The 24,975-nt window shown below is 58.4% G+C and overlaps 1 protein-coding gene across 1 annotated transcript; it reads left to right on the top strand.

Moving 5' to 3' along the window:
* The first annotated feature begins 1,713 nt into the window (after nt 1-1,713).
* REXO1 (RNA exonuclease 1 homolog) lies at nt 1,714-20,789 on the top strand. Its single transcript, XM_068979971.1, has 16 exons — nt 1,714-1,870; nt 10,879-12,602; nt 13,366-13,470; nt 14,291-14,501; nt 16,159-16,322; nt 16,438-16,569; nt 16,647-16,770; nt 17,248-17,361; nt 17,471-17,608; nt 17,762-17,875; nt 18,436-18,509; nt 18,706-18,816; nt 19,229-19,344; nt 19,461-19,599; nt 19,742-19,862; nt 19,949-20,789. Exons 1-16 carry the CDS (start codon nt 1,714-1,716, stop codon nt 20,035-20,037), a joined length of 3,633 nt encoding a protein of 1,210 aa, XP_068836072.1. The 3' UTR covers nt 20,038-20,789.
* Nucleotides 20,790-24,975: the final 4,186 nt, after the last annotated feature.

Below are 24,975 nucleotides of genomic sequence, written 5' to 3'. Positions count from 1 at the left end.
GTTGGCCATCTGATTCGAAGAACTGACTCATTGGAAAAGACCCTGATGCTGGGAAAGATTGAAGGCAGGAGGAGAAGGGGATGACAGAGGATGAGATGGTTGAATGGCATCATCAACCCGACGGACATGAGTTTGAGCAAGCTTCGAGAGTTGGTGATGGACAGGGAAGCCTGGCGTGCTGCAGTCCATGGGGTCACAAAGAGCCGGACACAACTGAGAAACTGAACTTCCTACTCCGTCCTACTCCCCCCACCCCATAGCACTTTTTACCTTGTACTGTGATATCTCACTTACTGATTTCCTGTTGTCTGTCAGCATGTAGACACTACCTCCACCAGGGTGAGGATATTTGCTTTGTTCAGGAGCTCACCCCACTGTTGGCAGTGGAGGAGAGGCATCGAGAGATCCCAGGGGGTTAGGGGGTCTCAAGCCTCTGTGTCTGCAGGGCCAGGTGGCTGTGGTAGGGAGAAAAGTTGGCTGGGATAAGTGGGAGGTGACCTAAGAAGACTATCCCCTGCTCAGTGGGATCCTTGGTAATTGCCAGATGGTGGACAGCCTGGAAATTGTAGTTTCTTGCAACATTTCCCCCGATTTTTTTTTTCTGGCCGCATCGTGCAGCCATTCGGGATCTTAGTTCCCTAACCAGGGATCAAACCCATGCCTCTGCATTGAGAGCGCAGTCTTAACCAATAGACCGCCAGGGAAGTCCTCTCACAATTCTTTAAATGGGCAACAAACACATTTACACCATTTGAAAAACTAGTACTGAAACAAAACTGGTGCTCACATACATATATACGCATGTTCACAGTAGCACGATTCACCATAGACGAAAACCAGAAACCACTGAAATTTCCATCATCTGGTAACTGGATAATATACTTTGGTGCATGGCCTTGATATACAGTAGGTGCTCAAATATTAGGTAGACCGATGAATGAATCGGAACAGGTCTCCTCTGGTGTACCTGGAGATTTAACTGCCGCAAGTGTCCAGGTGGGGGAAATGAAGCACTTACCGCAAGTCAACCCGGGCGGAGTTGAGTTTCGCAGCCTGAACTGGGTAACTCAGGTGCCGTTGAGATGCATCTGCAGAACTCCAATAGACCACCAGAGGGCGCCTTAGGAAGACAAGCTAATAAAACACAAATTGAATGCAAATAAGCCGTAGCGGGGCTGCTGCTGCTAAGTCGCTTCAGTAGTGTCCGACTCTGTGCGACCCCATAGACGGCAGCCTACCAGGCTCCCCCGTCCCTGGGATTCTCCAGACAAGAACATTGGCAGTGAGGGTTTTTTTTTTTTTTTTTTTTTTTTTTTATCAGGCGCGCCTTGGACAGCCCTGACGCCGCAGAGGCCTGGGGCTCAAGATGGCGCTGCTGCCGCTAGAGGACCCGGCGGAGGCGCCGGCGAGGCACTCTGAGGCTTCAGACAGGGCAGCCTATGTCCTCTATCCCTCTCTTGGGGGCCATGTGTCTTAGACCAGGGGCCTGCGATCCGTCTCGATCCCGCGGGGGCAGGCGTTTCTGATCAGGCGCACTTCGGGCAGCCGCTCCCGGGGTCCCTTGCGGCAACATCCCGGGGGCCTCCAGGGACCTCGGAGCAAGATGGCGGCGGCGGCGGGGTCCGTGAGGCGCGGGCGGCGGCGACCGCGGCATCAGTGAGGGGGCCAGGGGGCCCGGCGGCTCCGGGCCGGGGCGCCGCCGCGGGACGGACCATGCTACGTTCCACAGGCTTCTTCCGGGCCATCGACTGCCCCTATTGGGCTGGGGCGCCCGGGGGACCCTGCCGGCGGCCCTACTGCCACTTCCGGCACCGCGGGGCCCGGGGCCCGGGCGCGCCCGGCGAAGGTGGAGCGGTGTCCCCCGCAGCAGGTAATGTCTGCCTGCCCGCTCCGAGTTCGGTTCCCCGTCGAGGGTTGGACCCCAGCACCCGGGCTTCCCCGGTTTCCCGTTCCCCGCTCAGCTCTCTCCCTGTACACTAGCGAGCGACGTCCCTCCAAGCCGGGGCCACCCACCCCAGAGCGCAGTGCCGGTCTCAGGTCCTCTGAGCCTGCGTTTTCGCAAGTGTAAAACCTAAACAGTGAGAGGACCTGTTCTCCTAGAGGTGTCGCGAGCGTGAAGCGCGTGGGGGTCGGGAAAAGAGCGCGGCCAGCACTGGTCAACAGGCTCGGGACTCCTGCCGGGGGAACCGTTCCCGCCCCCTCCCCGGCCCGGGGTGTTGGTTGCAGCCGTTGTTTACTTCCGCGCCCGTTCCCCCGCCGCACCTCTGCTCGTGGCCGCCCCTGTTGACAACAGCGGAGTGGAGAAAGTCTTGTTTAGGAGCTCTCCGACTGGGTGTCGAGCCCTGTGTGTCATGCTAGGGTCAGGGAGGGAGTCAAACCTGATTGATTGCGTGTGTGTGTGTTGGGATGAGGGGCAGACTTCCGAGAGGACGTTCAGAGGCTGCGCGTCTCTCTACGTGGTGATTGTCAATGTCACAGAGTTCAGGTGAGAGCTGCCAGGAGGCAGGCACTGTTTCTCTTAGGAGGTGTGGGCCTTGAGCAGAGACATGAAGAACGGGGGCAAAAAGAGGGGCATCACAAGGAACGGTCTCCGGGGAGGATATGTGTTGTTCCTTTCAGGGGAATTCAGGCTCCGGTTGTGGCCCCTGTTCTAGGGGATTGGCTGCCTCTGTCCATCGGACCCAGATTTCCTTGTTCAGTCTCCTCTCTCTTTCTGCTTAAGACACAGATCTTCATCTCAGAGGTTTTTACTTGAGAAGCACTCTTGCTAGTATGAAGTCATAGGCCTGTTTCCCCCGCCCCCTGAAAGGGGAAAAAAAGGTAGAATTGTCTCAGATTTCCACCATAAATTTTGCTTGGCCCATTGGCCTTGCATCAACTGCCCAGATGCCGTCATTCAAGGTCAGGCTGCACACCTGGGTGGGACACCGGTCTGGCTCTTGGGAACCTTCCCTCAAGGAAGGAAGATGGCTGTGCCCACAGGTGCCTGAGCTTCAGGCCTGAGTGGGACGCTCCTTGGGGGTCACCCTGCCCGGGTGCACTTTTTGACTCCATCTTTTGACATGCAGGTGCGGTCTGCATGGTGTTCTGTAAAGAGCCCTTGATGCCTAGGGGCAGGCCGGCTCCCTCAGACCCTGGGCAGTGACTCGTCTGCAGGCCCATAGGTTGACTTCCAGCCATCCAAGAGCGCTGATTTCTCTCTCATGTGTTCTCCCAAGTTCATTGGTCTCTTGATGTCTTCCTGCGTCACAAATGGCCAGTTTCCCAAAGTGTCATTTTTTAGAACCCATTGGTGATGTGGTCCTGTCTGCTTCACTTTCCCACAGGAAAAAGTGCAGCTGCCTACCCCTGACCCCAGTGTGTCTGCATTTTCCTTTTGCAGGTGAGAACAAGCAGTCCTCCTCTCCTCTGGGGGTCGGGTGGGGCTCTTCCTGCGGCTCAACCTCCGTCTTGCTGTGGGGCCTCTCTAATGCTCTGTTTCCTCCTCTTCGGCGGGCTCAGGTGTGCCTCCCCCTGCCCCTGCACCTTTCAGCTCCCCCTTGCTCTGGATTTTGACAGGCACACTTCTTGTGGGGCTTGGAGAGGCTGCAGCCACAGGCCAGATTCTGTCTGGGTCCCCCTGTGAGCAGACTGACATGGCCCAAGAGCAGATGCTCGGCCAGGGTGGGCTGGGCAGGGATGCAGATGGTACTGACTGCCTGCAGCTGGGATGTAGGGTTTCCAGCACCTCCGGCCTTGGTCTGCCGGCCCCCTGAGGCCCATGTAGGGCCCATCCCATTCTTTCCGACCCTTAGATCCACCGTCCTGTGCTCCAGGGTCCTCACCCCCATGCGCCGTTGGGGTTGCCCAGTTTACTGCCGTGCACCCTCAGGCATACTCTTTATTCATGATTCTTAACTGGTGGGAGGGACAATTGTCCCGATTTTACAGACAAGGAGACGGGCCCAGAGAGGGGAAGTCACACACCTGTGTACACGTGGTCGGTAAGTGCGCCTCATGGGGTCGGATCAGGGCCGTCAGGCCCTTGCCCCCTCACTTCCTGCTGCCGGGCACCTGGGTGCCCATCACGTGTGGGGTCAGTGCTGTGTCCTGAGGCTTAGAGGCAGCAGTGAGACCTGGGGAAGGGCCTCACCATGCTGCAGGGCCTAAGCACTGAAATCTCCCAAAGACCGGCCGGAGGAAGCCCTGACTTGTGCTGGAAGGCAGGGTGGCCCCAGCTGGTGGTGGTGGCAGCAGCTGGTGGTGGTGGCAGCTTGCCTGGGTCTCACATTGGGCCCCTGGGGGACCCTTGTGGTCTGGTGTCCTGAGAGCAAGCCTTGCTTCTTAAAGGATGCTAAGGGCCAGGAGTCAGGTGGGAAGGGGGGGTTGCAGCCAGAGAAGTGTGTGCTTCTGAAGGGGCAGTAGCCCTTCGCTGCCTTCCCCATGGGCTGGGGCCAGAGGATTCACAAGGGCATGACTCCCCACTGCCCTGATGGCCGTGCTCAGAGACAGAAGGGGAGTGTTTTTCTGTATGGTGCTTTCTCTTCCTGAGTGAGCCATGCATAACCCTTTGCTACCCTTCCTGGGAGGGAAAGCCCAGCAGAGAGCTGTGTCACCTGTGTATCTGAAGGTCTGGCCAGGTACTTGACTACCTCCAGGGCTTCCCTAGCTTGCCGCCAGGTGTGGTCTTGGGTCAGACCTGTCAAGGGCCTCTGACTTCGTTGGGAGAGGGTGGAGCCATGAATACCAGAAACTGGTGGGGGGCTATGGGAGGGGATATCCTGCGCTCTGTGCAGGGTAGAGCAGCCTCCTTGGCCCCACCTCTTTGGTGCCAGGAGTCCCCCAATCTTAATAAGCACAAGTGTCCCCAGACTTCACCCAGTGTTCCCTGGGGGCAGGAGCACCCTGGAAAAGATCCGGGTCACCAGTCTCACCTCCCCACCTCTCCTGGGGAGCTGTGTGCACAGGTGCAGCTCAGCCAAGGGAGCTGGGCCATCAGGCTCAGGGGACCCAGGCTTGCCACTTCCCAGGGGAGGAGCCTGCACTGCCATCCGGTGGGTGGTTCCATTGTTCTTGACTTCTCTGTGAAGAGGGAGTGGAGGAGAGGTGCTGTGGGTTTTCAGAGCAGCACGAATCCCTTACGCCAGGGCGAGGGTGATCTAGGTTCAGTGGGTGGTGCAGCCCCTATCTTCAGAGGCAGTGTCCCATCCCAGCTAAGTCATCTCTCTTCAGAGTGCTTTTTTTTGGACTCAGAGTAATGTTCATTTTAAACACACAGGAAACCACTGGAAAGTCAAAGGAGACGTGTCTTGTATGTGGCGATGTCCCCACTCCCGCGTCAGCAGGCTTGCTGTGCCTCCTCCCAACCTGGGACATTGTCTGTCCTTCCTGTACTTGCAACCCTGCCCTTCTTGGGAGCTGGGTCCTTTTGTCGAGGTTGCAGAAACCCCAGCGAGATGTGAGGCCTGCCCCGTGCCTCTGGTTCCCACACCTGGTGGCCCCTCTTGAAGCACTTGGGGAGCTTTCTAGACCAGCCTTCTTGCCCAGATCCAGGCTCGGGCCATTTGAATAAGGATACACCTGCCCCCAGAGCTGGTTTTTTTTTGCATTTTTAGGGTTCTTTGCTTAGTGTCAGCAAAGCAGTGTCTCTCCTGGAGTTCATACTGACCTTCCCGGGGACACATCTGTGGTTGTCAGGAAGTAGGGGGCTCCTGGCACCGGGGGGGTAGGGGGAAGGGGTGTCCAGGGATGCCGCTCAGCGCTTCACAGTGCCCGTGACAGTTCCCTTTCCCTGCATACGTGTGGTCTTGTCCAGCTTCAAGTGTCAGTGCTGTCAAACGAGATGGAGGAGCCTGAATAGTGTCCCAGCCCTGTCCTTCTTCTGTATTTGAGGATGGGATGAGAGAGCCGCCTTTAGCCTGCTGAGAGAGCACCACCCTGAGAATTGCCGCACCAACCCCCCCCGCCCCGGCGCAGCTCCTCCGGGACCCAAGCGCCAGGGTTGGGTCAGCGAGGACAGCACAGCAGCACGGAGAGCTCAGGGGCTATGCAGGATGCTTGAGTGCACCCCATCCCCAGAGCATACAGCAGAGGGGAGGCACCAGCCCCACGGCAGGCTTGCAGCCCCACAGGTGGAGTAGAGCCTCAGGTGAAGGCGTTGGGGCAGCATCCTCCATGGTGCGAGGAGCCTAGCCTCCCACTGCTCAGCCTCGGCCACCGCTTCTGCAGGGTGGGGCCACGAGATAGGCCCCTCAACAAGCAGTGCTCCTCTCCTGTCCCATCCAGCTGTCCTGCGCAGTATCCTTGCCCTGCTGTCCTCCTCTGCCCCGGCTCCTCCCTCAGAATCCCCTTGACGAGAACATTGCACTTGAACAGTGGTTGTGCAGGAACTTGGTTTGTTGGTGTCAAAGCCATTCCTGTGTGGAAGGTTGACTTCTGTCGGTGTGATCTAACTCACAACAAAAACTGTGCCAGTCATTTTAGGGTGATGGACCCATGGCTGAGGCTTTCTGTGAAGGCTGACCCCACCCCGAGCAGTCTGCATAGGTTCCAGGCAGGGTTGGAAGCCCAGAAAAGTGTAGGGAGCAGGACAGGTGGCTGGCAGACCTGAGCGTTCATGGCGAGGGCAGAGGGAGGTGGGGCTTGGCCATCTTAGCTGTGAGCTCGGCACAGACACACAGGCATGGTCCACCCAGCCTCTGAGTCAGCTGTGAAATCCGGAGCTGGCTCTGGCACCCTCCAGGGCTCTTCGGGTCTGTCTGAATTCAGTACTCATCTGTAGATCACCTGGGGGCCTCTGGGAGGGAAGAAGTGTCCAGCAGCACATATCTGGGCCAGAATCCAGGAGAGCGAGCCATTGGTTGCAACAAGTCGGGCAAGTATTCCCAGGCAAGCGATTGCTGAGCTGGGTTTTGAGGGATGAATAGGAGTTTGCCTGGTGTCTGGAAGCTGATAGTCCTCCTCTCTCTGCCTTCGAGGCTTCTGCCACCTGGGCAGCTTCCTGCCAAAGGAGTTGACCTCATTGCTCTCCTTTGACTGGTTCTTTTGTCCTACTCATTTCTCATGTGACAGAGATGGTGCCTGTCTCTTCCTGGCCCCCTGGCCTGCCCCCTTGGGTTGTGACCATCCCCTGGGGCGAAAGAGTCCCCACTGCTGTTTCACCAGGGCACAAAGTAGGGGCTGCACTGCCATGTGCATGTCGTCTGTTGATGGGGGCCAGAGGCGTAGGGGGAAGGTCGGGTGGTGGAGAGTCCTTCAGACCATAGAGAATCAGGTGGTACTGGGTCTTCTGGTCTGGGGAGGGGAGCCAGGGTTTTGGGGTGTGGCACTGCCCCAGTCCCAGCCTCTTCTGTGAGGGGGACCAGAGCAGGCAGGATGGGTGTGAGGATTAAAGGGGAAGGCCTCAGAGTTAGAGTAGATTGCGTTGGAGCCCATGCCTCCCAGTGGGACCTTCCTGCCCACTTGTCTGCTCATTAACTGCACTTGCAGCTGGAGCTTGTGGGCCAGGTGTCTGCGGAGTATTTCCTCAACTGAGGGTGCGACGGGGAGCAGAGGACAGGGCTCAGAGGTATTCGGGCAGCTGCCACCCTACACTGTCTTTCCACCTAAAGTGGGCTCTCTGGGCGATCTGTTCCCTAAGCACCGTGGCCGTGAGTATCTGTTCCTGGCTGGAGGTGGAACAGCCGGCCTGGGCTTTGCCATGCTGGATGCCTGGCCATCTGGAGCTGGTGACCAGGGCGTGTTGGGACCAGGTCATGGGGAGAGCGGCCTCAGGTGCCAGAACCAGGAGGGGGCTGTCACACAAAGACCAGGCTCGGAGACAGCCCAGGAGCTGCCAGGGGCCTCCCTAAGGCGTCTCTTCAGTGGTGGCCCCACTTGGTAGCCCATTTCTTGCCCAGGGTCTGGGGCAGGAACTTCTGAGAGTGTAACCCCAGCAGCCAGGCCTTGCAGGAGCTTTCCCAGTCAGCTTGAGAGTTGATCTCTTGCTGAAAAACAGCCAATTAGTCTTGTTTACCAAAGGCATTTTTCCCTGGTACAAACCCCAAAGGAGCGCCTGTTGGCTTCCAGCCAGATTAACTCCCTGTTAACGGGAAGGTGCTTCTGCGGTGCCATGGCCCCTCTCCACCTCTTGAGGGTCACTTGTTGCTTGGCAAAGGTTTTCTCAAGAAGCTTCTCCAGTTCCTCCTGGTCCCCTGAGGGCTGGTCCCTTGAGGCAGGGTGGGGTGGGGGCTAGATAGCATCACAAATGCCTTCTCCATCTACCTGCCTCCCCCCAGAGGCCTCCAGAAGCTTCAGCAGAAGCATGGGGGTCAAACTGTAGTTCCCACACACTTCTGAGCCTCAGGGTCTGCAGCCAAGCCCCAGCAGCTGTGTGCTTGATGTGCCTAGACCTGCAGCCTGGTGTCACCTCAGGGACACTGAGGCTTAGAGGGGAGGGTCATGACCTAGATCCTCTGCCCTCTCTCTCTTTTTTTTTTTTTTTCCATTTAGCCTGGTGGGGTGTGGAGAGGGAGCCTCCCTGGTACTGAAACATCCCACCTTGGCAGGGCTCTGGGATGCCCAGATCTCAGGGGCTGGGCCTGGCCAGGGGCTTACTCCCTTCAGAGTCTGAGTGTTGGGCCGTGGAGGCTGCAGGAAGTGGAGGGGGTACTGCCCTCAGGAAGCCCCCTGACGTTAATGCAGGCCCTCATCAGAGAGCAGGAGCTCATCTCCCCATCAGGGTGCCCAGCGGGGCCCCCCTGGGGCCTTGGCAGCCTGCCGCCCTCTTCCTTACTTGTGGCCTGGCCCTTTGGGCACCTCCTTCCTCTCCTTGCTTCCCAAGTGCGGGCTTGTGGTGGGATTCCTGTCACACCATGAAGTGCAGAGGTCTGAACTCTGGCGTGAGAAGGCCATGAGGCACTCCGGGGGGTTTCTGTGTTGCTGGGGCACCTTGCCGCCTGTTCCAGAGCAGGTCAGAGTGGGGAGGACCTCCATCCATTAGAACCCCACTCCCTCCTGGGCGAGGGGCATTTCCCCCAGATGAGCCCTGCTACTGGGAGCCATCTCAGCCTCAGGAGGAGGGAGGTCAGGGAGTGAGGGGGGTTGGGGCTGGAGTGCCCCCAAGACTTGCAGGACCCAGCCCACCCCTTGCTGGCATGCCCCGTCAGTGCCCCTCAGCTTGTGTTTTAGGTGCTCCACTCTTCTGGGCATCCAAGACTTCGAGGGGAGGAGAGAGCACTGGCTTTTCTGTTCACATGGGCTGCAAGTGGCTGTGGGCCCGCTGTGGGTTAGGGTCAGCTGTGGGGAGGGCCCTGGATCCTGCCCTTGGGGGTTTCTGGACCTCTGGATGGTCGCTTCATCCGGAACCTCTTCTGGGGCAGAGGGCAAGTGGCTCTGTGTTCTGACCAGTCACCAGCACCCAGTCCCGCTGTGGCCTGTGCGACTCGGTTTTGCCACCCTGTCTATAACCTGCAGGCTGGGTGTGTTTGGGGTGGTCTGAAGCACAGACACACATGTCCTCTCAATTGTCACTTGAGAAATAGGTTCCAGGGTAAAAGCCGAACAGTAGGTCTGTGATGGAACCTGCACCCCTGGCCTCCTGGTCCTCCAGCAGCCCAGGTACTCACCCTGTCCTGCAGCAGCGCCAGTTCTCCTGTGCGTCCCCTCTCAGGGGTGTTTGCGTTTCCTGGGGCTTCTGCAGTAAGAGCCCTCCTCACCAGGTACCTTAGAAGAGCACAGGGTTTCCTCTGGCAGTTCTGGAGGTCAGAGGCCCAGAGTGGAGCCACAGCTGGTTCCATCCTGAGGCTCCTGTAGCATGGCCAAGCACAGGGCATCAGAACAAGTCACTTTTTCTTCAGAGTTTCACAGACTCGTGTCTGGGAGATGCTCTAACCAGGAACCATTTTAAATTCTGAAACAATTGAATCTAGTTGACTGCTTACTTCTGGGGGCATTGGGCTTTACCTGCTCACATCTTACAGAGAAGCTTTGCACCTTTGTCCATAAGGGAGTCTCCTGTGAGGTCCCTGCCAGCTTGGGTGGTGCTGGGCTGCTCCTGTGTAATGTATCCTGAAGACGGGTCAGTAACAGCAGCCGCCTGCCCACCAGCTGCCCCACCACCCCTGTTCTGATGCAGACGTGAGTGTTCCATGCCTGCCCTGCTGTCCACCCCACTGTGCTTCCCCAACGTCACGTGTTGTCTGAACATCTTACACTTTGGCATCGTTCTGGGGACAGCATGCCTTGCTTCCCCTGTGAACTTTGCTGTGTTGTCCTGTGTACACCCCAGCTGCCACCTCACAGTCGACCCTTCAGGACTTTCCATGTCCTCACTGGTATATGCGCCACCGGTGGACTTTTCTGTGGGCGAGAAGGCTTGTGGGAGGACAGAGCCTTAAAGGCACAGGCACCAGGCAGGGCTGTGCATGGCTGCCCGCTGCTCTGGGTGGGCTGTGTCGGGCCCACCTTCTGCTCCCTGCCCCCAAGTCAGATGGCTCTGTGCCCTGTGCTTTTGGCCCTGGCTGGCTGGCCTTCTGCCAGTGTTGTCCTGCCTCCCTGGCTTCAGGGAGCTGCGTGGTATGGCTTAAGCGTGGGCTGAGCCATGTGGGAAGCCCACCCTTATCCAGCTCCCCAGACCTCACCATCCATGTTCCAGGTCAGGAAGATCCCAGGCTCTGCACCCCACACCCCAGTTGGTGGCAGGACCTGCATGGAGGGACCCTCCAGGATCCTTGATTTGCTGCCAGAGCTTCTGTGCGGTCAGCCATAGACCTGGCCCTGGCAGGTTCTGGAAGGCTGGTTCTCTGCTCTTCCCTGCTGGCCCCAACGGTCAAGGCCTGGGGTTAGGCAGTGGCCAGTCACCAGCTCAGGTAGCCGCTGCTGCACCAGGCTTCTCATGGCTGTTTCTCCTCTCCATTTCAGGGCTCGGTTATGACCCATACAACCCTGAGCTGCCCAAGCCCCCCTCACAGAGGGAGAATGGCGTCCTGGGCAGAGGCATTGATTCCCACTCAGACATCCTGGAGCTGGAGTTGGTCAACCAGGCCATCGAGGCCGTGCGCTCTGAGGTGGAGCTGGAGCAGAGGCGCTACCAGGAGCTCCTGGAGACGGCCCGGGAGTGTGGTTCGGCCGAGGCCCCCGTCCTGGCACCTCATGGCCCTGCTGCCTGTCCCGCCACCAGCCTGGATGGGGATGCCTTCCCACTGTCCTTCGATTACAACCCCAGCGGCCATGGCCTTTTGAGCCCCGATGCCAGCTATCAGCCCACCCCACTGGCTGCCACTGCTGAGCCTGGCTGCAAGTACTCACTGGCCTCGCCAGACCGGGCTCAGGGCCATGGTGGAGGGGGTGGCGGTGCCCTGGAGTATGTCCCCAAGGCCGTGGGCCAGCCCCGGCGATATGGCCGCCCCGTCTCCAGCAGTAAGTACGTGGTAGACAACTCAAAGCCGTCTACAGACCTGGAGTATGACCCCCTGTCCAACTTCTCTGCCCGCCTGCTCAGCAGGGCCAGCACCAAGGACGAAAGGGCCCCCAAGCGGCCCCGGAGCTCCCGTGGCAGCGAGCCCTACACACCTGCACCCAAGAAGCCCTGTGACCCCTTTGGCAGCTGTGATGCCAGGTTCTCGGACTCGGATGATGATGTTGTTGTCGCTCCGGGTGACAAACCCGTCACCACCAGCCCCTCAAGAGCTCAAGGGGGCGCTGAGAGCAAGGCCCCGGGGAAGCCGGGCTCCAGGGAGGGCCCTGAACTGGAGGAGGGCAGCCTTCGGGAGACCAAGGAGATGGCGGTGCAGTGTGACGTGGAGGATCTCGGGCCACCTCCTCGGAGCCCAGGCAGGCCACCCCTGGCTAAGCCCAGCTCACCAGCCAGGGCTGCGCCAGAGCGCAGCAGCCCCAAGGAGGGGAGGCCTAAGAAGAAAAGTGGGGTGCCACCCACCGCCAGCCACAAGGACAGTGTCCGGAAGACAGATAAGGGCAAGGATGGTGCACGAGGGAGGCCGGCTGAGAAGCCCGCTGCAGACAGGAGGGGCCCGCAGGCCGGCAGCCCCTGGCACAAGGCAGAGCGGCCCCAAGGGACCAAGAAAAAGCCATCTTCAGCCACTCCGGTGGCCAGCTCAGGGAATGGCCAACCTGAACGGCCAGGACCGCTGCCGAGCCCCACACAGGGGGCAGCCCGCCAACCGTCAGATAGGATAGCTGGGAAGACCCTGTCAGGGAAGCTGGCAGAGAGGAAGGCCCGCTCGCTGGACGAGGGCGCCCCCCGGGACGCCCCCAAGCTGCCCAGGCGGACCCTGAGCCACGCTGAGCTCTTCGGGGATGAGAGTGAGGACGAGGACCCGCGGCCCCAGGCGCCGGCCACCCGGCCTCCCGCTCCCCCCAGCCTCAGCTCTAGCTCAGACTCAGACTCGGACTCCGACTCCAGCCTGGGTCTGTCGGCCGCGCGGGGGCCGCCCAAGCGCCTCAAGGCCTCCCCGCCCCCCTCCTCCTCCTCCTCCTCCTCCTCCTCGGGGGCGGGCTCTGACGTGGACTACTCGGCCCTGGAGAAGGAAGTTGACTTTGACTCCGACCCCATGGAAGAGTGCCTGCGCATCTTCAACGAGTCAACGGCCGTCAAGACTGAGGACAAGGGCCGCCTGGCCCGGCAGGTGAGGGCAGGCAAGCCAGGCACCTCCCTGACTCCTGTGACCGGAGTCCCGGCACCCAATGGAGACAGCTTTCTCAGCGTCAGCCTCTCAACTCGTTCATAATTCAGACCCCTGGATGGCTACCACTTGCCCGCTCCTGATCCTGCTTCTCCCCTGCCTCTCTCACTGCTTCCATATTCCTTGCAGTCCCCCTTCCCCTCCTTTCCCCTTTCCTTCTTCTCAGACCCCCAAACTCAGCCAGCCTCCACCTTTCTGGTTTCCTGCTGCAGTGTCCCCACCTCACCACCAGAGGGAGCTTTGCTCTGAACGAAGCTGGCACAGCCAGTCCCACAGGCAACCTGCAGCTGCGGGGGGATCCCTAGTGGGACCCTTGCCCCACCCCCTGCTCCCCCCTCCTTAGTGCCCCTCCCTGTTCCTGGCCCTATGCCTTTCTCATTTCTTCCTTCATCCCCGCAATTGTGAACCTGCACTGGTCCCTGTGGTGGGTGGGTGGAAGTGTGGGCTGGGTGGTCTGCAGAACTCACCCTCTGGGGGCCTTGAGAGATGGGCCCAGGTGCCAAGTCTATGTCCTCACCTGGAGGCAGGGCCTGTGCACATTCTAGGGGGAGGTGAGAACCCTGAAACCCCTTCTCCAGCTAGGCAGCCAGTTAGTGTCTTCTCACCTGCTCCTGTCTCAGGCCTGGGTTTACCCCAGGCCAGGACGAGTGAGAGGAGCTGTGGCTGGTGTGGGGGGTGCTCACTGAGGGACAGATCTGTGTCTCAGCCCCCCAAGGAGGAGAAGACTGAGGACAAGGGGCATTCAGGCCTGACCACGCTGTTTCCTGGGCAGAAGAGGAGGATTTCTCACCTCTCCAAGCAAGGCAAGGAGGTAAGTGTCTGAGGGAATGGGCACCCATCTACAGAGGTAGGGCCTCCTCACGCTCCCTTGCTGCTGGGGGCCTCTGGCTCTGCTCGTGCCCTGCAGAGAAGTCTTGGGACCCACATCCGGTCATCAAGGTGTGCTTAGTGCCGGGGGGCAGAGCACGGAGCGTGGTAAGCCAGGTGAGGGCAGCCCTCCAGCAGGGTCACACTGCCCAGCCCCAGTTCAGAGGTGGTCTGTGATCCTGGGCAAGTGCTGCCACATCTCTGAGCCTAGGGTTCTTCCCTTGTCATGTACAGACAGGATCAGTTGTCAGTCACCGTGGGGCTGGTCAGTGAGCTAGCACTTGGAAGACTGGGGCAGAAGAGAGAAATGGAGGTGATCCACTCACCAGTCCCTCTGCACCCTGCTGGGCATTCTGAAAATACCGTTCAGAGAAGATTGGATCGAGCAGTATATAATCTAATGGGTGGGTGGGAACACACAGCCTGTGTCTACAGAAGGGCTGAGGGGACTGGGCACACAGAAGCCAGCAGGGCAGGGCTGGGCAGGGCCGGGGAGAGTCAAGCATCACGGTGAATTTGAGTGCTGAAGCGCCAAGGTGGTTCCTGCCTGGGTATGAGCACACTTGGGAGGAAACCCAGCTGGTTCTCTCCATGTGGTCAGCAGACTCAGATGAAGACCAGCTGCTTCCCTCCAGGGCACCTGCCCGCCCAGGAGAAGGTCCCTGGGCTGGCCTGCCCCATCCTGCAGTGCTGCCTCTGATGTCCTGGAAGGCCTGCTCTGGCCTCTGACCCAGAGCGTCCTGGGCTTGAAATTCTTCACCCAGGCGGAGCCCATGAGGAGAGGCCCTGCGCCCCCTGCCCGGCCCCCGACCGCCCAGGAGGTGTGCTACCGACGGGCCCAGCAGGCGCAGAGGGAGTCAGCCGGCTGGCTCCAGGCCGCCCAGCAGCTGGGTGAGAAGCCCAGCTCTGTCCACATCTCGGCCCCAGGAGAGAAGCGGAGGATCGCCCATGTCCCCAACCCCCTCCTGGCTGCAGGTGGGTCCCAGAGGCTGGGGAGTGCTGCCACCAGCAGGGAGAGCCCCAGCCTGGCTCCTGCTCTGCCGGGGCGGGGGGTGGTGGGGGGTGGGGGCGGTTGTGGCCTTGAGCCTTGCTGGCTGGATGTCTATGCTTATCTGTGAAGCAGCCCCGTTGCTAATGGGAGGTGCCTGGCGGGGCTACCCTGGGGAGTCTGAGGGTGGCTTCCTGCCTTCACTGTCTGTCCTCAGACTGAGAGTGACTCTCCACCCCTCCCCTGCTGGCCTGGTCTAGGAGGCTCCCACCCAGGTGTGGCACCTCACAAGGTGTTAATGAGGGAGTGGCTCTGGAGGCCCTCAACCCTCCAGTCAAACCAGTGGATCTGGGGGAGGGGTTGGGGCTGGGTTTCCTCCTCTCCCACCCTGAGGCTACTGTCCTCTGACTTGGGCTTGTCTTAAAGCTGTTACACCTCAGTGGTCCGATAAGCATGGGGCTTAGGCATGCAGAAAGAGCAGGGCTGTGCAGCCTCTGAAGGCTTATCCAGATGCAGAGAATTCGGCTTCCCTGGGTGGGAGACCCTGCTGTCTGACCAACTCTCTGGGTGTCCTTGCTGCTGCTTCCAAACCCCTCCAAGAGCCAGCCCTGAGGAGACGGCTCCAAGTGTCTGAAGGCTCCTTAGGTTTCCTGGTGCTAGAGCCTCCCATAGGAAAAGCCCTCGGCGTTCCTGGCCCTCCCCACAGGGTGCCTGAGGTGGAGCTCCCAGCGGTCATGTAGTCCATCTCCAGCAGGGCACGAGGGGACCGGAAGGGAGAGAGCACTGAACCGTGGCCCTGAGGTGCACATTCAGAAGTCTAACCTTGCTCTCGGCTGTCTGGTCATCTCCGGTGACTTAGTACAATTCTGTGGCGGTGTCACTGCCTGCACTCTGGTGGCAGGGTGGTTCCCCCAAGCCTCAGGGGGGACTCACCTGCCGATGCCTCCTACTCTACGTGACCCTGAAAGCGCTTCTGTCACTGAGAAGTGTGCATCCTTAGAGACGAGGCTGGTGGGGAGCTCCCCTCCCTCATGGCTGAGCCTGTTGTGGGCAGGCTTGGGTCACTGCTCTGTCCGTGCCTTGGTGGTCTCACTCTGTCCCCATGCCCCTTCCCCAGCCTCACTGCCAGCTGCTGCTCCGCCTGGGGCCCTTGGAGACAGCCCTGCTGGTGGCCCCCTCCTCTGTCTGGTTTGTGATCTCATCAAAGGGAGCGGCAGAACACTGGGGCAGCTGCAGGCAGCCAGCTGGTCACAATGAGCTGGCTGGGGGCGACCTGCATGCTCTGGTGCTCAGCCCGGGAGCCAGGGCCTTTTGTCCCTCACACTTCCATGCCTTGGAGTCGGGGGCCGGAACATGTGGCAGAGGCTCCCTGCACCCCCCACCACTCGCTGCACCACCCTGGCGGTGACCTTGCCTGAGCCGGCCTCTGAAGCCCCATTTTCACCCCCACCCCCTCGATGGACTTACCTGAAAGCCGATAGAGCCTGATGTCATTTCACAGCCCTCGGGCCCGACCCCGGCCCCTTCCTCTGTGCTCCCAGATGCATGTCCTGCTGGCGCTCCACGGCCACGGCCGCCTGGTGCTTTGCAGCTCGGTGATGGGCGTGCTGTCCTCCTGCTCTCACGGCCCCTGTCCCCCCACAGCCCCCACAGGCGCCAAGAGGACCCTCTCGGCCAGCAGCAGCCAGCACCCCAACGGCCCCGAGCCAGGCAGCCAGCCCCTGAAGACACGCACATTGTCGGGCATGGCATCCAAAACCACCACCACCATGGCCCCCAAGCGCGTGGCGCACAGCCCGTCCTTACAGGTGAGCCGTCTGTACTGCCTGCTGGCTCCCTTTAACTGAGTCGACCCTGAGCTAGGTCAGGCCAGGGTCAGGTGGGAACAAGCGTGCCACCCTCTGCTGGTCTCTGTTTCTCTAGAGTTTAAAGAAGCCCATTATCCCAAAAGAGTTTGGGGGCAAAGTCCCCACTGTCATCCGCCAGCGGTATCTCAACCTGTTTATTGAAGAGTGCCTCAAATTTTGCTCTTCTAACCAGGAAGCCATAGAGAAGGTGCGTGGTGAGGGTGGGAGAGTGGGGGCATGTTGGGAGGCGGGGCCGGGTGGGGCTGAGTCCATGTCCTCCCACAGGCGCTCAACGAGGAGAAGGTAGCCTACGACCGCAGCCCCAGCAAGAACATCTACCTGAACGTGGCTGTGAACACCCTCAAGAAGCTGCGCGGCCTGGGCCCGGGTGCCGGAGCTGGTCTCAACAGTAAGTCGTGTCCGGAAGACCCAGGCCTCAGCCTTCAGCAGCCCCCCTCCCGTCAGGAGGCTGTCAGACAGAGGCTCTGCCGTCCCTGGTTTTCTGGCTCCTGGGGAGGGTGATGTTGGCCCTGCGCCCTCAAAAGAGCCTCTTCTCACTGTTAACCGTCCCCCTCAGTGAGCTGTGGGGCCGCTGCTAATGGGGGGTCCTCTTCAAAAGCTTGAGGCAGGAGGATGCTTCCTAAGCTTCTTAAAGGATGCATTAGCGCCTTCTGCACTTCCGTCTGCGCAGGCCAGCCCCCTCCTCCCATATGGAGGTCTTGCCCTTCCCTTCTGAGCAGCGAAGACCCCAGGGAGGGGGAGGGGCTTCCAGGCAGCCTACTGGTCCCCAAAGATTAGGGTCACAGGAGGTCAAGCTGTTCCCTTCTTTGGGGAGCGGGGCACTTGGAAGGACTCATGCTGAACTGTGTTCACTACCCTCTTCCAGAAACCAGCAGCCGGAGGGTGGTGTCCCATGAAGTGGTGCTGGGGGGCAAGTTGGCTGCCAGGACCAGCTTTTCTCTCAGCCGCCCTAGCAGCCCCCGTGTGGAGGATCTGAAAGGTGAACCTGGCTCCTCCAGGGCTGCCCCGGCAGCTCTCAGCCCCCTTTCCCAGGGCCCTGGTGTGGCCCCAGTGTGGCCACGGGCTGACCGCCTCTCCCATGTCCCCAGGGGCCGCCCTGTACAGCCGCCTCAAGGAGTACCTGCTCACGGAGGGCCAGCTCAAGGAGAATGGCTACCCCTTCCCGCACCCCGAGAAGCCTGGTGGCGCCGTCATCTTCACAGCCGAGGAGAAGAAACCCAAGGACTGTGAGTACCTTCTGCACCACCGCCCTGGGGTTGGGGTGCTGGGGAGGGGGCCGTCTGTGGACAGGGAGTGTTACAGCCAACAGGTGTGGACACAGAGTTCAGGGCCAGGCAGGCTGGCCTGATGCACCCCACCCCCACCCCCCCACCCGGTAGCCTCCTGTAGGATCTGCTGCCGCTGCGGCGCTGAGTACCTGGTGTCTTCCTCTGGCCGCTGTGTGCGCGAGGAGGAGTGTTACTACCACTGGGGGCGGCTCCGCCGGAACCGAGGTGAGACCCCTGCCGGGCTGGGCTGGGCTGGTCGCCTGCTCTGATTGTAACTTGTTTTCCACTGTGGGTTTTTATGGAAAAAATAATACAAAGGCCTTTCTGTGACAGCATTCATAAAAGGAAGGTCTCCAGCCCCACCCACCGGGTACCCTTTCCACCCCTGTTGCCTTTGAAGAACAGGGGCAGTTTGGCCCAAGGGAACCAAGGCTTCATCCTGTCTTGTGGCTGCTTGCTTCCTTTTGTTGCCAGTGTGGCCATTTCCCACTCACGGGCACATACAGGGCTCCTTAAGTTCTGCCCGCTGGCTACCCTAGACCCTCTCTGGGTGAGCAAGCCTCCCTGGGGCTACACCAAGCTTGTTGTCACTGCCTAGTGAGGAGAACTGGTGCTGGGTGAGGGTGGGATGGGGTCTGCCAGGTGTCTCAGCCCCTCACGCCCTGCTTGGGCCTGGTGCCCCTCTAGGGAAGAGGCTTGGGAAGCCCCTGCCCACCAGGCAGACTGGGTGTGGTGGACTGGGCCGGGGTGTTGGCTGGACCTGCTTGACTGCATCTGTTTGTTAGTGGCCGGTGGCTGGGAGACTCAGTACACGTGCTGCTCAGCTGCCATAGGCTCTACCGGCTGTCAGGTCGCCAAGGTAAGTGTCCTGGGTCATTCCTTGTCCTGGGGAGCACTGGCCCCAAGCCTCTCTTTTCCCATCCTTGATTTTCCCGCCTGGTGTGGAGACCATGGGTAAAGGACAGTCTGTGACTGCTGCCAGCACAGCCCAGCCCCTGAGCCCAGCCTTGCCCTTCCGAGCCTACCACCTGATCTTCCCTTCCTCCCACCCCAAGCAACATGTGCAGGATGGCCGGAAGGAAAACTTGGAAGGGTTCGTGAAGACTTTTGAGAAAGAGCTTTCAGGAGATGCGCATCCAGGAGTCTATGCCCTCGACTGTGAGATGGTGAGTGAGCCCGGCTACCCTGGACTTCCTCAGGCCTCGGGGGGCTTGCTGCCCGGGAGGGGCTTCCCAGTCCCTCTTGCAGAACCTTGGGCCCGTGCTGGCGTCAGAAGAAGAGGGTGTCTGGCAGTGAGTCCATCTCCCTGCCGAGCTCATATCACAACAGCCTGGCCAGCACCTGAGCATGAGGGCCTGGTGCACAACACAGCCCCTGGCTCAGCTTTGGCGCGGGGAGGGGACCCATGTTCTTATCTCCCTCTGACCCCCCAGAGAAGCCCCTGGAAGGCCCCTGGCATGGGTTCCGTATCTAAAAGTGGGGCCTGAGTTGCCGCCTATGGGGCTCAGGGACCCTGGGCTGTGGAGCGGGAAGTGCTGTCAGGATCCTCCATCTGAGGCATGTCCCCTGGCCCCGCAGTCCTATACCACGTACGGCCTGGAGCTGACGCGCGTCACAGTGGTGGATACGGATCTCCAGGTTGTGTACGACACCTTTGTCAGGCCAGACAACGAGATTGTCGACTATAACACTAGGTGCGTGCCCTCTGCCCATTCCCCACCACGGTCCAACCCTCTGCCTGCAGCCCAGTCCCTGTCTGGCCCCAGGTTGGGGCCTCCCAGCTCCATAACACCTCCTTCCTCCCGCCCAGGTTTTCAGGAGTTACCGAGGCTGACCTTGCAGACACGAGCATCTCACTCCGGGATGTCCAGGCTGTGTTGCTTAGCATGTTCAGCTCAGACACCGTCCTCATCGGTCACAGTCTGGAGAGTGACCTGCTGGCTTTGAAGGTACCCTGTCCCCTCCGTCCTGGTTCCCAGAAAGCGGCTGGGGCCCATTGTTCTCAATCCAGGAAGGGAGCTGTGGAATCTGAGGCCAGGCCCCGGCATGCCCTCTGGGATCCTCTCTGACCGTCTGTCCACCCGCCTGCAGGTCATCCACAGCACCGTGGTGGACACGTCTGTGTTATTCCCGCATCGCCTGGGCCTCCCCTACAAGCGCTCCCTGCGGAATCTCATGGCCGACTACCTCAGACAGATCATCCAGGACAATGGTGAGTGCTGGGGCACGGGCACATGGGGGCCTTGGGGGCTATGGGGGCTGCAGGCTCCCGGCCCTGACACCTCCGTTTGCCTGCAGTGGACGGGCACAGCTCCAGCGAGGATGCCAGTGCCTGCATGCACCTGGTGATCTGGAAGATCCGAGAAGACGCCAAGACCAAGCGGTGACCGCCGCCTGCCCGCCCACTCGCCTCTCCCACAGCCCCGGCCCGTCCTCTACCCCAGGCCTCTTCCAAAACAGTGCAATAAATCTCGAGAGCTAACCCTGTCCACGTCGCCGAGACACAGAAAACCAAGAGAACCAGATGAGCTGGCGGCAGAGAGCCCAGCGCCGAGACCGACCCTGGAGCCCTGAGCCCCTCCGCCCCTGCCCATCCCCACCTCTGCCCCTGACCTCTGTCCTCTGAGACTGCTGCTGACTCCACTGGCGGGGCTGGCCTGCCACCCCCACAGGCCCTGCTGGTGCCCCTTCTTGTGGGTGGAGGGTGCGGGGGTGGCAGGCTTGTCAAGGGTTTGTTTGTGACAGGGGTTTGTCTTTTTATTTTGTATTGTTATTTTTATTATTTCGAATTTAAACCTGATGACTTGACAGTTGTCTTCCCCACCCAGAGGAGCAAGACCCCGGTGCTGCCTTCCCTCCTGGGGGGTGGGGGTGGAGCTGGGAGTGCAGCCGGGGCCCCAAAGGCCACCAGGACCTAGGAGTTCCACCTAGCCTGGGCCTGGACAGTGGGATCTGGCCTCCTCAGCCTTCCTGGACCCTGGGGCTTCTGGGAACCAATCCAGCCCCTCCATCAGCCCCCCAGGCCTCACCTTCTGGAAACCCTAGGGCCTACTGGCCTCTGGACACTGTCTTCCCGCCAGAGCCCCGCCCTCCCCTTCTCTCTAAAGCCCCACAGCCCCACCTTCCAAGACCCCGTCCCCAACCCCCAGGCAGGGGCAGAATAAATGTTTGTATGGATTTTAGTGCTTGTGACATCTGGTGGTGGTCTTGGTGCCAGGTGTGGCTCTCCATGCACAGTGGAGGTCACTGTCACCCCTAGTTGGGGGCAGGTGTCAGGACCTTGCTCTCCCTCGTGGACCCAGGGCCCCATGCTTCCAGACCCTTCCCAGTGCTGGTGATTACAGCCAGCAGCCAAGAGTCAGGCCCCTGCCACCAGCCACTGACCATCCTGACCCTCTGGGACCCATTATGACCCATGTTCTAGTGACCTGTTGACTTTCCCCCCCTTTTTTTGAACAAGGAGTGGTTTTCTAAATACAGGATGCAAGCATGTCTCCAAAGGACATTGCTGTGTGGGTTCCATCCCTCTCCCCCTCCCCAGAGCATGAGTACCCCAGGGAAGCCTTGGGCTTTCGGATGCAGGGGAGGGGGTCAGGTTGGGAGTGGGACGAAAGCTTTCAGCTTGCCAAAACTGCTGGTTCACAGAGGCTGAAGAGCCTTTGCAAACCAGATTCTGCCTGCTTGGGAAACTGCTCTCCCTTTTGTCACTATGTGGGGAGGGGGAGTGCTGAATATCAAATGCCCTCTGCATAGGCTTGCGCCTGGTGGTGGTGTCTCCTGGAGGCTGTTGGAGCAATTTGTCCAAGCCCCTCCCCAGGGTGTTTCTCAGTAAGCTCTGGATAGAGCTGGAAGAGCTGGACTCTGCTCGATGTGCAGGGCTCCCCAAGAAATGGTGGAGGCTGCTGCTCTGATGGGGCGGTCAGCTTCTGTGTGCTGTCTCCACTGCATCATTCATTCACCCAACATCAGTTTAGAAGGCAGGACAGGCAGGTACATTTGGCCTGTTCGGTCACAGCTGGCCAGAGGGAGCGACTGACTCCAAAGCTGGGAAGTACTTTCCTAATTTCTGTTCTTCAGAAGGTTCTTTAAAAGAATATGAAAAACAGCTTAATCACCTCCCCTGAACCTTCAAACTTGCCCCTCTTAAGAGGACCCTACCTTTAGTAGTGCCCCCCACACACTGCCGCACCCTGGTCCAAGTACCCCACCTCTGGCCTGAATGCTGCCCAAGCCTCATTGCTGTCTCCCACCCCTGCCCCCTCCAGGAAGGCCCCTGGAGCCCTACCTGAGTGCTGAGTAGGCAAACTCCAGGCTGCAACCCTCTGTGCTGCTTCCTGGTAGGATGGTCTCAGTGGTTCTAACAGCCTTCCCCAGCCAGACGTCCAACACTCTACCTGTGCATAGGAGATGCTCATTGAATTAGGATGAATGAAAGAACTCAACATTCAGAAAACGAAGATCATGGCATGTGGTCCCACCACTTCATGGGAAATAGATTGGGGAAACAGTGGAAACAGTGTCAGACTATTTTTTTGGGCTCCAAAGTCACTGCAGATGGTGACTGCAGCCATGAAATTAAAAGAGGAAAAGTTATGAAAAACCTAGATAATATATTCAAAAGCAGACATTACTTTGCCGACTAAGGTCCGTCTAGTCAAGGCTATAGTTTTTCCTGTGGTCGTGTATGGATGTGAGAGTTGGACTGTAAAGAAGGCTGAGTGCCGAAGAATTGATGCTTTTGAAGTGTGGTGTTGGAGAAGACTCTTGAGAATCCCTTGGACTGCAAGGAGATCAACCCTGGGATTTCTTTGGATGGAATGATGCTAAAGCTGAAGCTCCAGTACTTTAGCCACCTCATGCAGAGTAGACTCATTGGAAAAGACTCTGATGCTGGGAGGGATTGGGGGCAGGAGAAGAAGGGGATGACAGAGGATAAGATGGCTGGATGGCATCATGGACTCGATGGATGTGAGTCTGAGTGAACTCCAGGAGACGGTGATGGACAGGGAGGCCTGGTGTGCTGCGATTCATGGAGTCGCAAAGAGTAGGACACAACTGAGCGACTGAACTGAACTGAATGAAAGAGAACCCAGGCCCATGGCTCAGACTTAATTCCCGATTATCTAACAGCCCAGCATCCTTCCTCTGCCTCTAGCCTCTCCCCAACCCTGTGGCCCCACCCAGCTTCAACCAGGTCCAACCCACCTCACCGAGTGCAATATTCCACCACTAAAGGACATACCCCCATGTCCTTTGAGACCACAGTTTGTTGTGAATGACAAACCTAGACAGAATATAAAACAGAAACATCACTTTGCTGACAGATGTCCGTATAGTCAAAGCCATGGTTTTTCCAGTAGTCATGTATGGATATGAGAGTTGAACCATAAAGGCTAAGCCCTGATGCATATGAAAAGTGATACTGGAGAAGACTTTGACTTCTAACCCGTCTGACTCTTTGTGACCACATGGACTGCAGCATGCCAGGCTTCCCTGTCCTTCACCATCTTCTGGAGCTTGCTCAAACTCATATCCCTTAAGTCAGTGATGCCATCCCACCATCTCATTCTCTATCATCCCCTTCTCCTCCTGCCTCCAATATTTCCTAACATCAGGGTCTTTTCCAATGAGTCAGTTTTTCACATCAAGTGGCCAAAGTATTGGAGCTTCAGCATAAGTCCTTCCAATGAATATTCAGGGTTAATTTCCTTTAGGATTGACTGGTTTGATTTCCTTGCAGTCCAAAGGATTCTTAAAAGTCTTCTCCATCACCACTTTTCAAATTCATCAGTTCTTCAGGGCTTAGCCTTTATGGTTCAGCTCTCACATCCATACATGATTACTGGAAAAAACCATAGCTTTGACTATATGGACCTCTGTAGGCAAAGTGATGTTTCTGGTTGTTTTTTTTTTTTTTTCCTACATTCTGTCTAGGTTTGTCATTCACAACTGGAAAATTCTTAAAGAGATGGGAATACCAGACCACCTGACCTGCCTCTTGAGAAACCTGTATGCAGGTCAGGAAGCAACAGTCAGAATTGGACTTAGAACAACTGACTTGTTCCAAATTGGGAAAGGAGTACCTCAAGGCTGCATATTGTCATCCTGCTTATTTAACTTATATGCAGAGTACATCATGAGAAATGCTGGACTGGATGAAGCACAAGCTGGAATCAAGATAGCCAGGAGAAATATCAATAACCTCAAATATGCAGATGACACCACTTTTATGGCAGAAAGTGAAGAAAAACTAAAGAGCCTCTTGATGAAAGTGAAAGAGGAGAGTGAAAAAGTTGGCTTAAAACTCAACATCAGAAAACGAAGATCATGGCATCTGGTCCCACCACTTCATGGCAAATAGATGGGGAACAATGGAAACAGTGACAGACTTTATTTTTTGGGGCTCCAAAATCACTGCAGATGGTGAGTACAGCCATGAAATTAAAAGATGCTTACTCCTTGAAAGAAAAGTTATGACCAACCTAGACAGCATATTAAAAAGCAGAGACATTATTTTGCCAACAAAGGTCCATCTAGTCAAAGCTTTGGTTTTTCCAGTAATCATGTATGGATGTGAGAGTTGGACAATAAAGAAGGCTGAGCACCGAGTAATTGATGGTTTTGAACTGTGGTGTTGGAGAAGACTCTTGAGAGTCTCTTGGACTGCAAGGAGATCCAACCAGTCCATCCTAAAGGAAAAAAAAAAAAAGCCACCTGATGCGAAGAACTGACTCGTTTGAAAAGACCCTGATGCTGGGAATGATTGAAGGCGGGAGGAAAAGGGGACGACAGAGGATGAGATGGTTGGATGGCATCACAGACTCAAAGGACATGAGTTTGAGTAAGCTCTGGCAGTTGATGATGGACAGGGAAGCCTGGCGTACTGCAGTCCATGCGGTTGCAAAGAGTCGGACACGACTGAGCGACTGAAATGAACCAACAGGTTTGCCATAGCCCCTTAATACAAAAGCCCAGATTAAGACTCTTCCATCCAGCCCCTCTGGCAAGGCCTCACTCGGCCCCGCCTTCGGCCCCTCCCCCTTGGTCCCGCCCCCTCTAGCTCCTCTAGTCACACTAGGCTCCGCCCCCTCAAGCCCTGTTCGGCGTGGATGACTCTCGGCCCCGCCTTCTCCCCCGCCCCGCCTTCGGTATTGGCCCTGCCTCTGGGTAACGCCCTTCTTCCTTGGACTCACCTTCCGTTCAGGCCACGCCCTCGTTGTCCCGCACCTTAGCCCCGCCCGCTCTCTCCCCGTTCGTCGAGGTCACTGGGCCCTGCCTTCGGCTCCGCCTCTTTCGACCCTGTTCAGTTTGGCCTCGCTCGACCC

Source organism: Capricornis sumatraensis, chromosome 9, assembly GCF_032405125.1.
Source record: "Capricornis sumatraensis isolate serow.1 chromosome 9, serow.2, whole genome shotgun sequence".
NCBI classification, from domain to species: Eukaryota; Metazoa; Chordata; class Mammalia; order Artiodactyla; family Bovidae; genus Capricornis; species Capricornis sumatraensis.
This window is presented reverse-complemented; position numbering and strand designations above follow the sequence as displayed.